This window comes from Pseudonaja textilis, chromosome 1 (genome assembly GCF_049901715.1).
Source record: "Pseudonaja textilis isolate UNSWEBS1 chromosome 1, rPseTex1.2, whole genome shotgun sequence".
Classification (NCBI taxonomy): domain Eukaryota; kingdom Metazoa; phylum Chordata; class Lepidosauria; order Squamata; family Elapidae; genus Pseudonaja; species Pseudonaja textilis.
The window spans coordinates 186,273,793-186,289,268 of NC_141990.1; the positions used below are offsets into that span (position 1 = coordinate 186,273,793).

Below are 15,476 nucleotides of genomic sequence, written 5' to 3' on the forward strand. Positions count from 1 at the left end.
TTATTTAAACATCATTTATTACATTACAGCTTGTTCATACAAATACTAAGCTCCAAATTAACCATACCGTGTTTCTCACAAAATAAGGCCGGGCCTTATTTGACCCCTCCAAAAGCAGCTAGGCCGTCTTTTCGGGGGTGACTCCGCTAGACCCGCCGGCCAGGGAAGCAGCGCTGCCGTTGCCTCGCCTCCCTGTCTGCAGACGGGTGGTCGCTATCATTGCCTTGGGCAGCCTCTCCCAATGGCCCCTTCGAGTTCGGGATTTGAGGGACTTTGAGGGACTTTAAGCCCCAGGGGCTTCTCCTGGGGTGGGCCAATCCTGCGCTGTGGTCCTGGGAGATTCGCCTCCCCACATGGGCTTGGGCTGCCCTCTTGGGCAGGGGAGTCTTTGTCGTACTGGTAGTAGGGCGTCGTTTTTAAAATAATTGGCTTTGCCTTCAAAGGCAAAGGGAAGGCAGCGACAGGAGCGCCTGAAGTCAAGTGTCTCCGCCGGGCTCCGGTTGCAGGGAGGAGCCCTGACTGGCCGCGCGTGGCTGCGCCAAACGTCGCGGTGTTGCTTTACATGCCACGGCAGCACGGGCAGAAGGAAAAGCAACGGCGGAAGGTCTCCTGATACGAAGTGCCCCACCAACGCCGAAGTCAACACAGGCAGCACCATATCCAGGTATGCAACAAAAGTACTTCCTAACGGCCAGCCCCCCCTCCACTTTGCATGTTTAATATAGGCCTTAAATTGGGGGGAGGGGCTTAATTTGATTTTATGCCTATAAAGCATGCTGGGACTTCCTATTGGGGGAGGCCGTATTGTTGGAGAAACACGGTAGTTTAAATTATGGTGCAATATAATAGGTGCATTCAAGCTTTAAGTCCAAAGTGCCATGGTAGAGTATTCAATTTTAACTTTTGTGACATTTAGCTCTAGATTGTATCTCCCAATATAGCAAGATGGCATTTCATTCTTGATATTTTTGCTGTTGTGATAGCAATTATGTTATTTTTCCTAAAAATATCTCATACTACATAATAATTTTTTTTACATCAGTGTAATTTTTGTTAATTCCTTTCTTGAATTCATCACATTTTTATGTATGCCAGATTGAGACATGCAACTAATTTATATCTGGTTTTCATTTATATTAACAAGAATTACAGCTAAATTATTAAGTCTTCTGGACATTGATAGTGCAATTTTATTCACATAGTAAAGTTCTATAGTACCTAATTAACATAGACATAAGATTGACACCTGAATGAGTTTCTGCCCAAATTTAGGCTTTCAACTCAGGAAATACCCTTTTTAAAAATTAAACACTATATTTAATTCATGAGATAAATCAGAAGGACTTAAATGTTCCTATGACTTGACTACATCCTACTTCATACCTTTCTATAACTGGCTCCCAACAGTCCTCTTTTATTGCCTGAAAAATATTAATTTTGATAGTTTTTTAAAACCAATTTTGGCATTCAGCAGCAAGATGTCCTATTTGTGAACATTGAATTAACTCAGGGGTGTCAAACTCATGGCATCACGTGACGTATCACAACTTTTTCCCATTCGCTAAATCAGGGATGGGCTTGGCCAGTGCGTGACACATCCGGCCCATGAGCCACGAGTTTGACACCCCTGGATTAACTACTTGAGCTTTTCTTTCCTTCTACTTACTGATGAGAAACCAAAGAAGAAATGAAATCTAAACCCAACAAAGTCCTATTACAATGAAGGCATTTTATAAAATTCATTATTGAATGTTTATTTGGTAATCTGAACTCTCTCCTATGAGCTAAGCATTTCTTGTTTTCTGCACATTTTGCAGAAGTGCTTTGAATTATATTTGATTACTACCAACTTTAGATGATGTTGCAATAAAAATAATATAAAGAAGCAGTGGTACGATGCTATTCAGCGAAGCCTATTCTGCTAATAGGGGCCAATGCATCTAATTTCTATTGGATTGTGAAATCCAGTGCATAATGATAATTGAAAATAACATTAACATCCTATTCGTACTATCCTGATGCATCAAGTTTTTAATACAAGCTTTTAAGGACAGAATTTTTATTCTTTTAATCCTTTATCAAAGTCTAGGTCTGTATACCGTTTCAAATCATATACATACATCACTGTATATCTATTGTTATTTTTAGATTAAAGGCATTGGTGTTAACCATATCCACAATGCTTTCAAACTTCTGCAATAGAAAGAAATACTTTCTTGAGTTCTTAAAGTTGTTTTCTTAAATATTTAAATTTGCATTTGAGGAGCCATTTACAAGAAAATGGGAAATGTGCTGTAATTTACAGTCCTTGTTTTCTCAATAGCCACCTTATTCTTTTATAATGTCTTAGGGTTGATTTGGCTAATACATACTAATTCCAGAATTAATTATTTCACTTATTTGCTTCATTTTGCTTTTTGTCCAACTAGATGTTGAAGTTGGTGGGAGGTGGACAACATATAAATTAATGTTATTAACTCTGCATATTAAATGTGTACAACACTTGGCCATTAAGTGTATGAAACAAATGCAGGCTGAAAATATATGCAAAGTAAACAAAAAAACAGTAATTTTGTAGGTGTTTTAAACTTTGGATAGCTGCATGTCACATTTAAAATTAGCAATTATATTCTATTAAAACTAAGGCCAGTATTTTATCTTCCAGCTAGTGTACACATAATAAATGCTATTTGGCCAGAAGCAGCATTGTACAGTGAATAAATCTGTTTTGGAAAACAACACTTGGATTAATAAAAGGAAACAACTGCAGATATTTTGTCATGCATATATATGTATTTCTTCTTCAACACAATCTGAAAAAAGATTAACTGCTTGATCAACATTCAGGTACCCATTCTGGAGAATACGGTCCATGTCATCAATCTTTGCTTTCTCCAGTTTTTGGATCTGTTCCATGATCAGTGCAGCCTTTTCCTAAAAAACATACTTGAAAATAGAATCAAATATAAACCTTGTGCATAGCAAATGCTTGCTACAATTAATCTTAAATGAGAGCCGGTGTGATCTAGTGGTTAGAATGTTAGATTATGTAGCATCCCAAATTACAGTTCATCTTCAGCCATAAAAACTCACATGCTGACCTTTGTCACTTGCAGCCAGAAAAACTTCACTGAATTGTTTACTTTATTGATGTATTCACCACATTTCTACACCACCCATCTCATTTAAGTAACTCTGAGCAAGTTAACAATAGAAAATTATAGTGAAAGGGGAAAAAGCACGGTATACATTGTTAAGAGCTCCTGAAAGAAAAGTGAGATATAAATTAAACGTTTTAAACCAGCAACATAATGGAAAAGAAAAAGATTTCATATAGGGAGAGGTTTGCAACAAATGCTGAATCTTCAAATAAATTACGAATCCCTTAAGCTCCTGCTCAAACTCCAACCAATCTGAGATAAATAGCTGCTTGCTTGACTTTTTTTCTCTCCTGCTCTCTCTTCCTCTCTGTGTTATTTAGCAGGTTAAGAACATTCTGTATGCTCTGTTCTCATTGGAAGATTTGAGGCCTTCCCTGAATCTTTCACCACTTCTTTTTTTCTTTCTTTATTCAACAGACTTTGAGATATCTGAGTTTCTTGGGGTCTATTTTTTTTTGTAGCTTACAATCCTTTGGATTCAAAGCTACACAGCTGTTCTGGGGTATATGGAGGTGCATATCTAGCATCTATCCACAGGTAGGTGATAGATTATGACATAATACAAAATGTAATTAATCATTTCCTGTCTGTCATTTTACTGTGCTATATACTGTAGTATCACCTAACGGGCTTATCTGAGTGTAGGCCCAGCTTTTCAAGGCATCACATGGGGAGCTTCGTCCTTGTTGAAGATGCAGAGGATCCTGGTAAGGAAACAGTTCTGAAAGGATGAGTCAATGGGTCACATGTCTCCTAGATATTTAAAAATAAGTTTAACAACAGCGGAGATCTCAAAGGTACTTTTTCAAAAAGCAACTGGACTTTCTTTTGTTTTTCCTTGAAGATGTTTCACTTCTCATCCAAGAAGCTTCTTCAGTTCTTAAAGACAACAGTAGAGATCCAATTGTGATGTGATGCTCAGAATGTCTTCTCCTATTGGTCCTTTGCCTTCTTGGCAGGAAGGAGGGAGGACAGCAAGAATCTCATTTCTAGATAAAGCGCCGTGACGTCATCACACATAGTCTGCTTCTCTAGGCCATAGAAGCATTCATGGAAATAAAGATGACAAGAGACTGGCATTCTGCTTTGTAGCTCATTAGGTTTATATTATATTTTTGCTTTCAGTATTGATTTTGGGTATTCCAATCAGGTGGAAGATACCTTGGCAGATGTCCATAAAACACTGGTTGCCAATCGCTATCTTAAAGGCAGATAAATTGTAGGATGAATGTAGAATACTAAGAAGTCTCTTCTGATAAAACTTGGGGGGGGGGGCCACTGGGAATTATTTTTTATATGAAGCCTCTCATCATTATTGCAAATTTTATTAATACAGTTGAGATGTCATACAACGTCACAAAGTACTGCCTCAGCTTGTTGGACTATCTTCACGGTTTGGCATTTGGGAACAAAGTGAGAACATTTCTCATACACTGCATCCAAAACTTTCCCTCTAGAAATTATTTTGTATTGATTGTGTCTGCTTTAAATTTACCGACCTATCTTAAGTCATTATAAATATTGATTTAACATATTTAATTGGCCAAGTTCCTAATGGAGAATTTACATGATTTTAGCGGTTCATCTCTTGTGCAAATTCTACTTAAAAATGAAAGGATGGAATAATCCCGGCTCCTTTAGGCACCCCAAGAACATCAATCTCTGCTTAATTCCATTTTACCTAGTGCCAATTTGCCTTGACTGTTAATAGATCAGATTCTTGTGTATAGGTAGCGTGAAATAAACTCGTACTTTTGAACACTATCCTGGTTTCTGATTTCTTGCACCTGACATTAACCTGAACTATTCCCCCAACATTTCACAGAATAGAACAAAGCCACAGCATGGCAACGGATCCATAACTGGACTGACAGCAGACTGAATTGGATGGACACCATCTGCAGCCACCAAGACAAGTTTGGAAATTGAGGTGTGGAATTTAGCAGCTAATATGCATCAGATACTCCAGCAGATGCAAAATTTAGCTCAGCAATTGCCTTTTCCACCACCTTCATTGCCTGCGGCATTACATTTACTTCAAGGATCTTAGAAAGCCTCTCATCTTATACTGAACCTAAACCAGTTCTGGAAAAATGGCTTTAAGATTCATTGAAAAACCTGGACAAGGAAGGTCCTGAACCTCAACAAGACTTCAAAATAAGGCTTCAAAAACGGCTTGAAAATTTTTAGAAAAAAACTCAAAAGGGGAAAGACCTAAACTGCTGATCTAGGTATTCAGGAATGGCTTAAAGCATGTATGAAAGGCATTCAGGTTCTACAGAATTCTAGAGTTTTGATATACTCTTAAGTAATGGTTATCTTGAAAAATAAACAGAGCAACTCAAGAATCGATGTTCTCAAGGACCTGTGGAAAATATATAATAATCGCTTCAAGGTAAACAATCTTGAAGAGAAGGAGCGCAGTGGCTCATGTGGTTAGGATGCTAAGATGCTGATTGAAGACCGGTTCCTGCTGTGGGACAGGGTGAACTCCCCTCATTCTCCTGTTGACCAGCAGTTCAAATGAGTGCATTCAGATTGGTACCAATTGGGTGGGCAGCTTAATGGGGATATGAAAGGAGCCCCCAACTGGTCATCCTCTGAGCAATGATGAATGTCACCAGCTTTCAATGTGGAAGTGCTTTGGTGCTTTCTAAATGACTGTGGTAGTACCTTGAAAAGGAAGAGATCTGAAGCACCCCATCTAGGTACTCAAACATGGCTTGAAACATCTATTAAGGACATCCAGGATTTCAAAGAACAATATTCCAAAGCATCAGAAATAAGCATGCTAAAGAGTAGGGAGAGAGTGATTTGGATAGAACCTGGTGGCTTTGAAAGAAGCTTAAGGATAAATGACTTTAAGCATCTTTAGCAAGTTCCAGAGAGCTTGGTCCTACTGCATCCAGAACAGGGGCGCAAACATGGCTACAAAGGTCTCTGAAAAGACTCAGCCAAGAATCCTTGAATGAAGCCAGATACAATCTGGAGGAATGGCTCCAGAAATCCACACAAAATGTTCAGAACAGATGTCCTGTAAGAATCCAATATGTGAATAAGTGGGTGGATATAGAGCCATGGTGGCACAGTGGTTAGAATGCAGTATTGCAGGCTACTTCTGGTGACTGCTGACTGCCAGCAGTTCGATTTTCACCGGCTCAAGGTTGACTAGCCTTTTATCCTTCTGAGGTCGGTAAAATGAGGACCCAGATTGTTGGGGGCAATATGCTGTCTCTGTAAACTGCTCAGAGCAATTGCTATTGCTATAGCCTTAAATCATCTCCAAGAGGAAGGGCTTGAAACATCCCATCTAAGTTTAGAGGAGTGGCTGGAAGCATCTAGACAAGGTCTGCAGGGAGAAATATTTAAAGAGATTCCTGGAACTCACTACCTGACTCTGTTGTTACATCAACCTGCCCAAAACTTTAAACTGTCTACTGTGAACCTAACTCCATTCCTAAGAGGTCTGTAAGGGGGTTTGCATAAGCACACCAGCGTGCCTACCGTCCCTGTCCTACTGTTCCCATTTATCCATTCATTCGTACTCATTATGTATATATTTATACCTGTTTATACTTATATGTTTATATGTTATGTTCATACTTATACTTCTTTTCTCATACATGCTTGACAAACAAATAAATAAAAATAGAAAGAAAATATTCTGAAATATGGAGGAAAAAAGCAAATCTTTAGAAAGGAATTCCTTCTCACAGAAAACAGGTATGTGAAGAGCCAATATTAAAGGAGGATTAATTATTCCTGTGTTTTTCCTCTCTATTCCTTATATTGAGCCAAAAGGGAAACTGTTTCCTTTTTAGTTCTGTCTAGCAAGATTTCTTCACAGGAGAATTAGAAAGGAAGAGGACATAACTGTTTCTTTGAAATGAGCTTCAGGGAACAAAAATCTATTTAATCCAGAACAACAATTTAACTGTATAACGTTAAAAAATGAAAAAAAAAACATAAGCCAAAGAGGAAATAGTTAAAACCACAACCCAGAAGTTAACAAAAGGAAGGAGAGTTTGAATGTGAAAGGAAGAAAATTGTGAGGACAAAAGGCATGTGATAAAGTGAGCTGCAGCTAATGAAATCTGATGCCTTGAATAACGAAATATTAGTCAGAAAAGATGCTAACCAGACTCCTCCTGATTTCTTACCAAGAGTTCAATAGTAATTCTGAAAAAAAATGGTTTGAGCCCCCACATCGTATTTAATACAGGGCTGTTAAAAGTATAGTTATGAAGAGTTGGGGGGGGGATTTACTGAGAATGCATAAAACCTGTGAATTTCATAAATTCATGTTAAACCTATGACTGAAAATTGATATGCGAGAACAATTTTTTCAAGGCACATCAGCTTATACAAACACCACAGGTTCTAGACGTTTTTACTTTGAATTTCAAAATTAAATCGCATTTTGCAATTCCAAGACCAACCCACCTTTGATGCTTCCATCGTGGCAACTGCCTGTTCATGCATTCGATAGAGCTCGTGTCTTCTGTCAGGCTTCGTATGAAATCGTGGCTGCTTTTTAACTGGATCCTCTGGGCCAAATACCGGAGAACTGGTTTTTAGAAGCTGGGTAATATTTTCCACAAAAATGAAAGGTTTAAAAACAGACCTACAAGATAAAATGAAAATAAGCAAATATGCAAAATTAGTTGCTACTTTCACATCCCAGTGTTATGTTCACTCAGCATAAATTCCAGGAGAACCTAACTTTTCATATCAGTTCTCATATCAGTCACAATCTAGTTGGTTAGGTAGAAAAGTTTCTGGAACCAAGAAGATGGCTTCCCAGCAGATCAGATTCCTAGTGTACTTTAAAAGAACAACAATTAATGCTTCCGCCCAAAAACCACTGAAGCATTATCCCAAAGATGCTTTTTCAAGAGGCAACTAGATCTTCTTGTTATTATTTGAAGATGTTTCGCTTCTCAACCAAGAAGCTTCCTCAGCTCAATAGTAGAAGAAGCTTCTTGGATGAGAAGCAGAACAACTTCAAAGAAAAAAAACAGAAAGTCCAGCTGCCTCTTGAAAAAGCACCTTTGGGACAACCATGATCTGGATGACTGAGAATTTCCATAGACACTGAAGCATTAAATACCTTTCCTGTTGCAGAATTGGCTTCAGATGAATCAGAAATTTTATCAGATTCTTTAGTCTTGTATTTTACTAAAGCTGCTATTGATCTTTTCTTACACTGGGTCATATTTAATACTTCCGAAAAGGTTTCAAGCCTTTTATTTAAAATGACAAAAATAAGGAAATGGTTAAGATTTTGTTCTCATGACCCATTTTATTTGCGTTACCTGTCAGGATCTGGCGTTCCAGTGAAGAAATGAATGCAAGGGAGACTAGGATCTTGGGGAAGTATAGAAACCATGCTTCCTGTGGTCATGAAGGCACCTTCCATGTTAAGACCACTCTCTTTATCTCGAAGAATTGTCATCATTGTCTCAGCTGTTATATTACCTAGTTAAGATAGGTTATTTGTTTAATACTGTTTATACTGTATACCAGCCATTTAATATCGATCCAAAATTGCTAAAAAGCAGGAATAAAGCAATTGATATATTTAAAAGAAACGGCAACACTGTAACTTCATTTTTTCTTTACAACTTTAGATTTTAAAACAGCTGCTAAAGACATACCTGTTTACTCTGGCAATCCCTAGAATTTTTGTGGCCCCGCTATATTTGTTATTGTTCATCACACAGCTGAAAGATGTTCAGACTGGATTTGGCATTTTTGTCTGCCTAGCCCTAACAAGTTCTTCCCAGGGACTTTGGATATGCTATTACTATTACTATTGTTTAGTTTTAGAAACTTTCTAAGGCTATTTTAATTGTGGCTTATTGTTGGGAGCTAGCCTGAGTACCAGTACTGTGAAGTGATAGGGCAAGGAGTACCTCTAAATAAATTAATTTGCTTGGTATCTTTTTCTCAATTGAGAGGTATATGGCTCCACTTCTAACAGGGGAAAAAAATTCTTGGACTACACCTGCAATCTCTCTTGGAGAGAACAGAAGTCAGATGGGATTCTGGTTAGGGTTATGCAGAGAAGAAGATAACAAAAAAAAATCCCACGGGAAAAAGGAAGTAGAGCAAAACAGGAAAATGTAAGAGAGCAAGGTGGGGAAAGAATATTCCACGAATGTGAGAGATGAAGCAGAAGGCAAGAAAGAAGAGTAGAGAGGTTGGGAGAAAGAAGCAGCAGTCAAGGTATATGTACATGATTAAGAGTTGGGTGCAGGCTGGAGATTAGACACTGCCTTGAAATAATCAGCCAAATCTCTGACCTCAGGCATTTGTAAATCTTTTTAAAAAATACTTTCCTTGCATGGTAACAGTCCCTTTTCCAATTTAGATTTTCAGCTTGTCTTCCTGTAAATTCAGAACATTCCATAACCATTTTAAAATAGCAATTGCAGTATTTAAAACGATTCCTTTATATAAATTTTAGATTTCCTCTTAATTAAATGAAAGTAAACTCTTTAGAGAAGGTTTATAGCAATGATTCTCTCTCAACTAAGGTTTTTTTTTTTTAAACTGCATTGACTGTTCACTTGAACACCTGGTGCAACTTAAAAATGATTCAGGTAAGTACCCGAAAAATATGGATTTAAAAGAAATACACTAATAGAACTCCAAAACATCCATAACCTTAAACAAGTATTAAAAAGATGTTCAGCATTAAGAACCTGCTATTCTGCAAATGAATGAAATTTGCATGATTACAGGACAATCATACAGGGAAGGAATCCACTAGGAAGCCCAAAATAACTACTGCAATTGAGAACGGCACGACACAGTAAAATGAATATTGAAACAGAAGGGTGCAATAGAATTTGTCTTTTTTTTTTTTCAAAGCACTCATGCCTTTAGAAATAATTCTGATTTGTATTGTTAAAGCTGATAATAGCAAGGGAGAAACTAACAAAGCCTAAAAGAAGAAATATTTCAAAGTGGTATATAGCAATAGCACTTGGACTTATATACCGCTTCACAGTGCTTTACAGCTCTCTCTAAGCAGTTTACAGAGTCAGCAATAATCTGGGTCCTCATTTTATCAACCTTGGAAGGATGGAAGGCTGAGTGAGCCTGGTGAGATTTGAAATGCCAAATTGCAGGCAGTCGGCAGAAGTAGCCTGCAGTACCACACTCTAACCACTGTGCCACCGTCTTCCTCCAAATGCGTGGTTAACACTGCAGCTCCAGAATCCCTGGGCAGCAGGGCCATTGATTACACTGTCTGAGAATCTGGTGATGGGCAACCTTAGCACATGAAGAGATCAGATTGGAAAGAACAGTGTGTTTCTGGCAGGCTATTTTTGGATAAACAACGAAATTGTGTTCTAAATAATATAAACAGTGGGAAAGAGGTGGGGCAGAAAATAGGTATGGGGAAAGAGAGACAGGTAGAAAAGAGAGATAGAAAAACTTAAAAATTGCTAAAGGGTTTAAGTTGCCAACTCAGTGTATACTATATTCTATATCTAGAAAGCATTGGAACGCCTTGCATAGACAAATGATAAATGGTGTGGGAATCAAAAATATAGCTTATTGATCTATTAGATTCAATAAGTCCTATGGATGATAGCAGGCCCCAGAAGAGAGATGAACCACAGTTTTTATCTAGGATGGCTTCAAAATGTACCATAACTATTTGTAGTCCTGCTGAGCCATTGCTGACTGTGAAACATGTTTTTGCAAAATATGCACTTGTATGGATACGTTTAAAACAGGAAGAGTGAAACTGTTGGAAATGAGGAACTGAAATGTACACAGGTGTTTAAGGAAAGTGACAGTTAGTGAAGTTGTGAAGCGTGTATGTGGTTAGAAGAAAAATATAAAGGACAGGGTTGGAGATCAGCTCGGGGCCCTTTGATTAATGGCAGTCCTTGTAGGACCTGCTGGACCCCATTGCAATAGCTTATTAATGTAAGTGTATTACTGCTATTATATATTTTATATCTATTATATCTTTTATATATAGCAAAGCTGGCTGAGGAATTCTGCGAGTTGAAGTCCACAAGTCTTAAAGTTGTCAAGGTTGGACACCCCTGATGTAGATGATCCAAGTTATCCAATACATAAAACCATGGCAGAACCTCAGAAAAGAGGCTTAAAAACAGTATTTTGGGATTCAGTCTGGGTCATCACTGGGACCAGAGGTTTAATCATCTGAGTTTTTGGACTCATGCTGGAACCCTTCTTCAGAGAACTTCTACTTCTAAAGTTCCCTGAGAATGGGCTCCAGCACGAATCCAAAAGCTCGGAAGACTAAACCTCTGGTGCCAGTGACCGACTCAGATTGGAACCTTATCCCAGGACATGTATATTACCCTTTATTCGAAACAGTAGTTCACTCAAATTAGAAATCACCGTAACCAGAGTCATGAGAGACATTTTCCTCAAGACCAAAAGAAGATGTCAAGGTATTCTTAATATATACATCAGAATCAACCTTAATGCTTTAAACCTTTAAAATAAATAGTCAGCTACAGTATTTGTTCAGGATTATTCCAAAAAGTTACAGAGTTTGACGTATGCATCTTTAATTAGAAAGGCAGTATGCAGATCTCTTGTGCAAAGCAAAACCAAGGAAAACAAATATAATTACGATAGATATTTATCCTGTTTTTTTCAGGTAAAAAAATAATATTTTGAATCTCATAAAACAGTACATCCAAATCCAACTATGAAATCGAACTATAAGGTCTTCTATAACTTAACAAAGTTACCTGCATATTTCTTCAGTAGTTTATAGCCTTCACAATATCTGCCACTTGCAGTTGTCATTCTGGCAGTATTTAGATATGAGTACATGGCAGCAAAATCAAATACTTCTTTACCATCCCACCAGCCTTTGCTTAGAGCATAATTCCTTAGCTCTGGATGTTCACGGTCAATTTTTGTTGTGATTGATAGCTGGTTGGAAATATTCCGTGTTCCTTCTGTTTAAAAAGGAGAAGAAAACAAGCTATTACCATTCTAAATGTTTCTGCCCTGAACTGACCTACTTAAAAATTATTAAACTGAGATGTCTATATTTACTGTTAGAAATTTGGAAAGAAACTAAATCTCACAATATGAATGTTGACCACTTCTTGACTCACTCCTTCCTCATTTGCAATAATTATATTTGGCAGTAATAAACACATTGGGCCAATTATAAACTAGACTTTTCCTCACAGCTAAAACTGTAAATAACCAAGAAGTATCAATTTAAGCATTAGCACTAACTCAATACTGTGACTGGAAAAGAGAAATAAAGCACATGGCAGGAAGAAAGCAGCCAGGTCTTGGCAACTGAAATGTATGCCAGTTTTTAATATGATGCTAAGATGTTTCATTATAACTGTTCACCAATTTAATTTTTTTTAACAGACGAGGATGAAGCATGTTGGAGTATGTCTGTAGGAAGAATCATTTCTAAAATGCTTTCCTTTCCCCACCCATTCTCTTTTTCCTCAGTGCTGGAGAAATCTGAAGAGAGGGTTGTAAGTTGCCCCAAAAGCCTTTCAGGCTTAAATGAGGATTATAGCTGCTTTTTACTTTTAAAGGTTCAGCTGGCAAAGAATCCACAGATTGTAACAGGCTTTCTGTAAAAACTGTAATAGCATCAGTGACATCATTTTTACCAGTATAGCTCTGCTGAATAGAGAGAGACAGAGAGATGATAGATTAGATGATAGGTAGACAGATGATTGATAAATATGAAAGACAGACATTGTCCACTGAGACGTCTTAAAATTGAATAAAGGTTAGTATTCATACCTTTTACTTTCTCTGCAGCCCAGAACTTTCCAGATGTTTCCAGAATCCAAGCTTCTTTTCTGTCTGCTATCAAAAAGCTGTTATGGTAGGTAAATGTCATTTCACTCTCCATACAGTTTCCACCTTGATTATACTTGTCCAACAATTCAACGATAATATCAACAGCTTTTTCTGCAGTATCTGCTCTTTCAAGTCCAAGCCTAAAATCAAATCAAAGCGTTTAGCTTTCTGTAACATTCTTCATCTTCAACTTTAAAAGACAGAATTTGAACAGGCTCATTTATTTCTTCATCTGGGCTCATGTTGAGAACCTTAAAACAAAAGTTTTTGGGATGAAAACGATCACTCGCATCTACACAACATTCTAGTAACTACAAAACTGCAATGACACAGGTGCCATTTGTCTGTTTGTGCATGCAAAACTCTCCTATGGACATCCTCAAACTGATAGGCTGTCCGTAGGAAAATCAGATTTTATGAACTACAAGTAATCCTTGACTTAGGACCACACATAAGAGTGGAACTTCTGTTGCTAAGTGATGTAGCCATTAAGTGAATCATGGCTGATTTTTCCACCTTTTTTGTTGTAGTTGTTAAGCAAATCACTGCGACTATTAAGTAAATCCAACTTCCCCCATTGACTTTGCTTGCCAGAAGTACCTAGGAAAGTAACAAATGTTGATCATGTGACCTCAGGATGCTGCAACTGCAGAAATACATTCTGATTGCTAAGTGCCCTAATTTTGATCATGTGACTATGAGACCCTTTGAAGGTTGCAAATGTGAGAAATGGTTGCAAGTCACTTTTTTCAGCACTGTCACAGCTTCAAGCGGTCATTAAACGAAGGGTTGTGGCTCAGTAACTGCCTGTAGTATTTTGTACCTTTCATAGTTTTTGAACCAGGCTAAATTAATTCCTTCAAAAGCTTATGTTTCAGTTTTTTATTTTAGCAGCATCGTTCTGCATTAAGCCCCCATTTAAGCATAAACTCTCCATATCAGAGGTGTCAAACTCAAGGCCCGCAGCCCGGATCTGGCCTGTGGGATGCTTAGATCTGGCCCATGAGGCCGCCCTGGAAACAACGAAAGGCCGGCCCACGGTGCCTCTGCTAGCAAAAAAACGGAACTCAAGAGGGCTGTACACATCCCTCCTGAGCTCCATTTTCACCTGCTGTCAGCCTCCTGCAACCCTCTGCCAGTGAAAACGGAGCTCCTTTTCACTGGCAGAGCGCTTGGGCCAACACAAGTGACATCAAGCTGGCCAGGCCTACCCTGGCCACGCCCCCCCTGAGGTCAATCACAACCCTGATGCGGCTCACAATGAAATCGAGTTTGACACCCCTGCTCCAGATCAAATATCAGAGTTGTTTATTTTCCATTTCATACAGTATTTTCCAGAGACGGCTGTTTGACAAAGCTCTGCAAGTATAAAACAACCGATTAGTTTCCACTTGGTTTCATATCTTATCCAACAGACTTAATAACAACCTGACAAGGTCCATGCCAAGGAGAGCTTCATCATCGCAGACTTCTTCTTTTCCCCATACGGCTTCATTCCCAATGCAGACTCCACATTCATTGGCTCCCATTTCAGCACCCCATAGCCAGGATGGACGGCTCAGGACAACTGCATAGGTTTTGGGTACTTGTTCAATTTCTATATAAGTACACTGCAATAATGATAATTTCAAAGATATTTTACAGATTATTTTTAAATTACATATAACAGATTCAGTACTTCCCTGAGCTTTTATCATAGTGCTGTGGGGCCTTCAAACCTCTTACTGGAATTATGAGATTCTTTTGAACAAAATGAGGTCCTGGAATTTAGAGTTCCAGTGGAAGGCAACAAAAGCAAAAATCTGAGTGAGTGCCCACACAAATCTGTGTGTATTGTCTCAATGTAGCAACTGATGGGCTCAAACCCTGCTTTTAAAATGATTTTTCTTATGAAAACTATATCTAAATTCAACAGAACTATCTCCATGCAATATTTTACCTTTAAATTTAGGATAAGTGGCTATAGCAATAGCACTTAAAGTTATATACCACTTCATAGTGCTTTACAGCCCTAAGCAGTTTACAATGTTAACATATTACCATCAACAATCTGGGTCCTTGTTTTACCAGCCTATATCCTAAAATGTATTCTAAATATTCTAAGATAGAGAATATATTTTGTTGGCATGACCTTGAGTTGTCTCTTTCATTGTGCAAGATAAAGAGAAAAACCATTCAAATTTAGATTTTCTGACCCTCTATACCAAATTAAATATTGATGAAAAGGATTAAATAATGTATTTGCTTGCAAAAGTTCTTAAAATACCACAGAACTAGGAAAGAATGATGCCTGGAATTATGGAGAACTATTACCATTTGATGCAAATAATAGTAACTAGAATCATACACATTGTGCTAAGCTATTGTTTGCTTAATCATGATTTGGATTACAATTGGCTTGGATTAAATAATGAATTAAATCATAAACCACAGTTTATGCATTGTAAGGGCTGAGTGTGCAGAATACAC

The 15,476-nt window shown here is 37.9% G+C and overlaps 1 protein-coding gene across 5 annotated transcripts in view; it reads right to left on the reverse strand.

Moving 5' to 3' along the window:
- The window catches only part of SCRN3 (secernin 3), a 17,926-nt gene continuing 2,450 nt past the window's right edge, over window positions 1–15,476 (reverse strand). For 3 of the 5 annotated variants that reach the window (XM_026697035.2, XM_087919926.1, XM_087919927.1), the window contains exons 3-8: window positions 14,436–14,617; window positions 12,948–13,147; window positions 11,912–12,124; window positions 8,477–8,639; window positions 7,605–7,785; window positions 1–2,934 (exon numbers count right to left, since the gene is read on the reverse strand). In XM_026697035.2, the coding sequence (XP_026552820.2) occupies window positions 2,779–2,934; window positions 7,605–7,785; window positions 8,477–8,639; window positions 11,912–12,124; window positions 12,948–13,147; window positions 14,436–14,617 (1,095 nt within the window). In that variant the 3' untranslated portion in view covers window positions 1–2,778. Of the gene's footprint in view, window positions 2,947–7,604; window positions 7,786–8,476; window positions 8,640–11,911; window positions 12,125–12,947; window positions 13,148–14,435; window positions 14,618–15,476 lie in introns of all 5 variants that reach the window. The other 2 variants (XM_087919928.1, XM_087919929.1) reach the window with 1 other exon arrangement.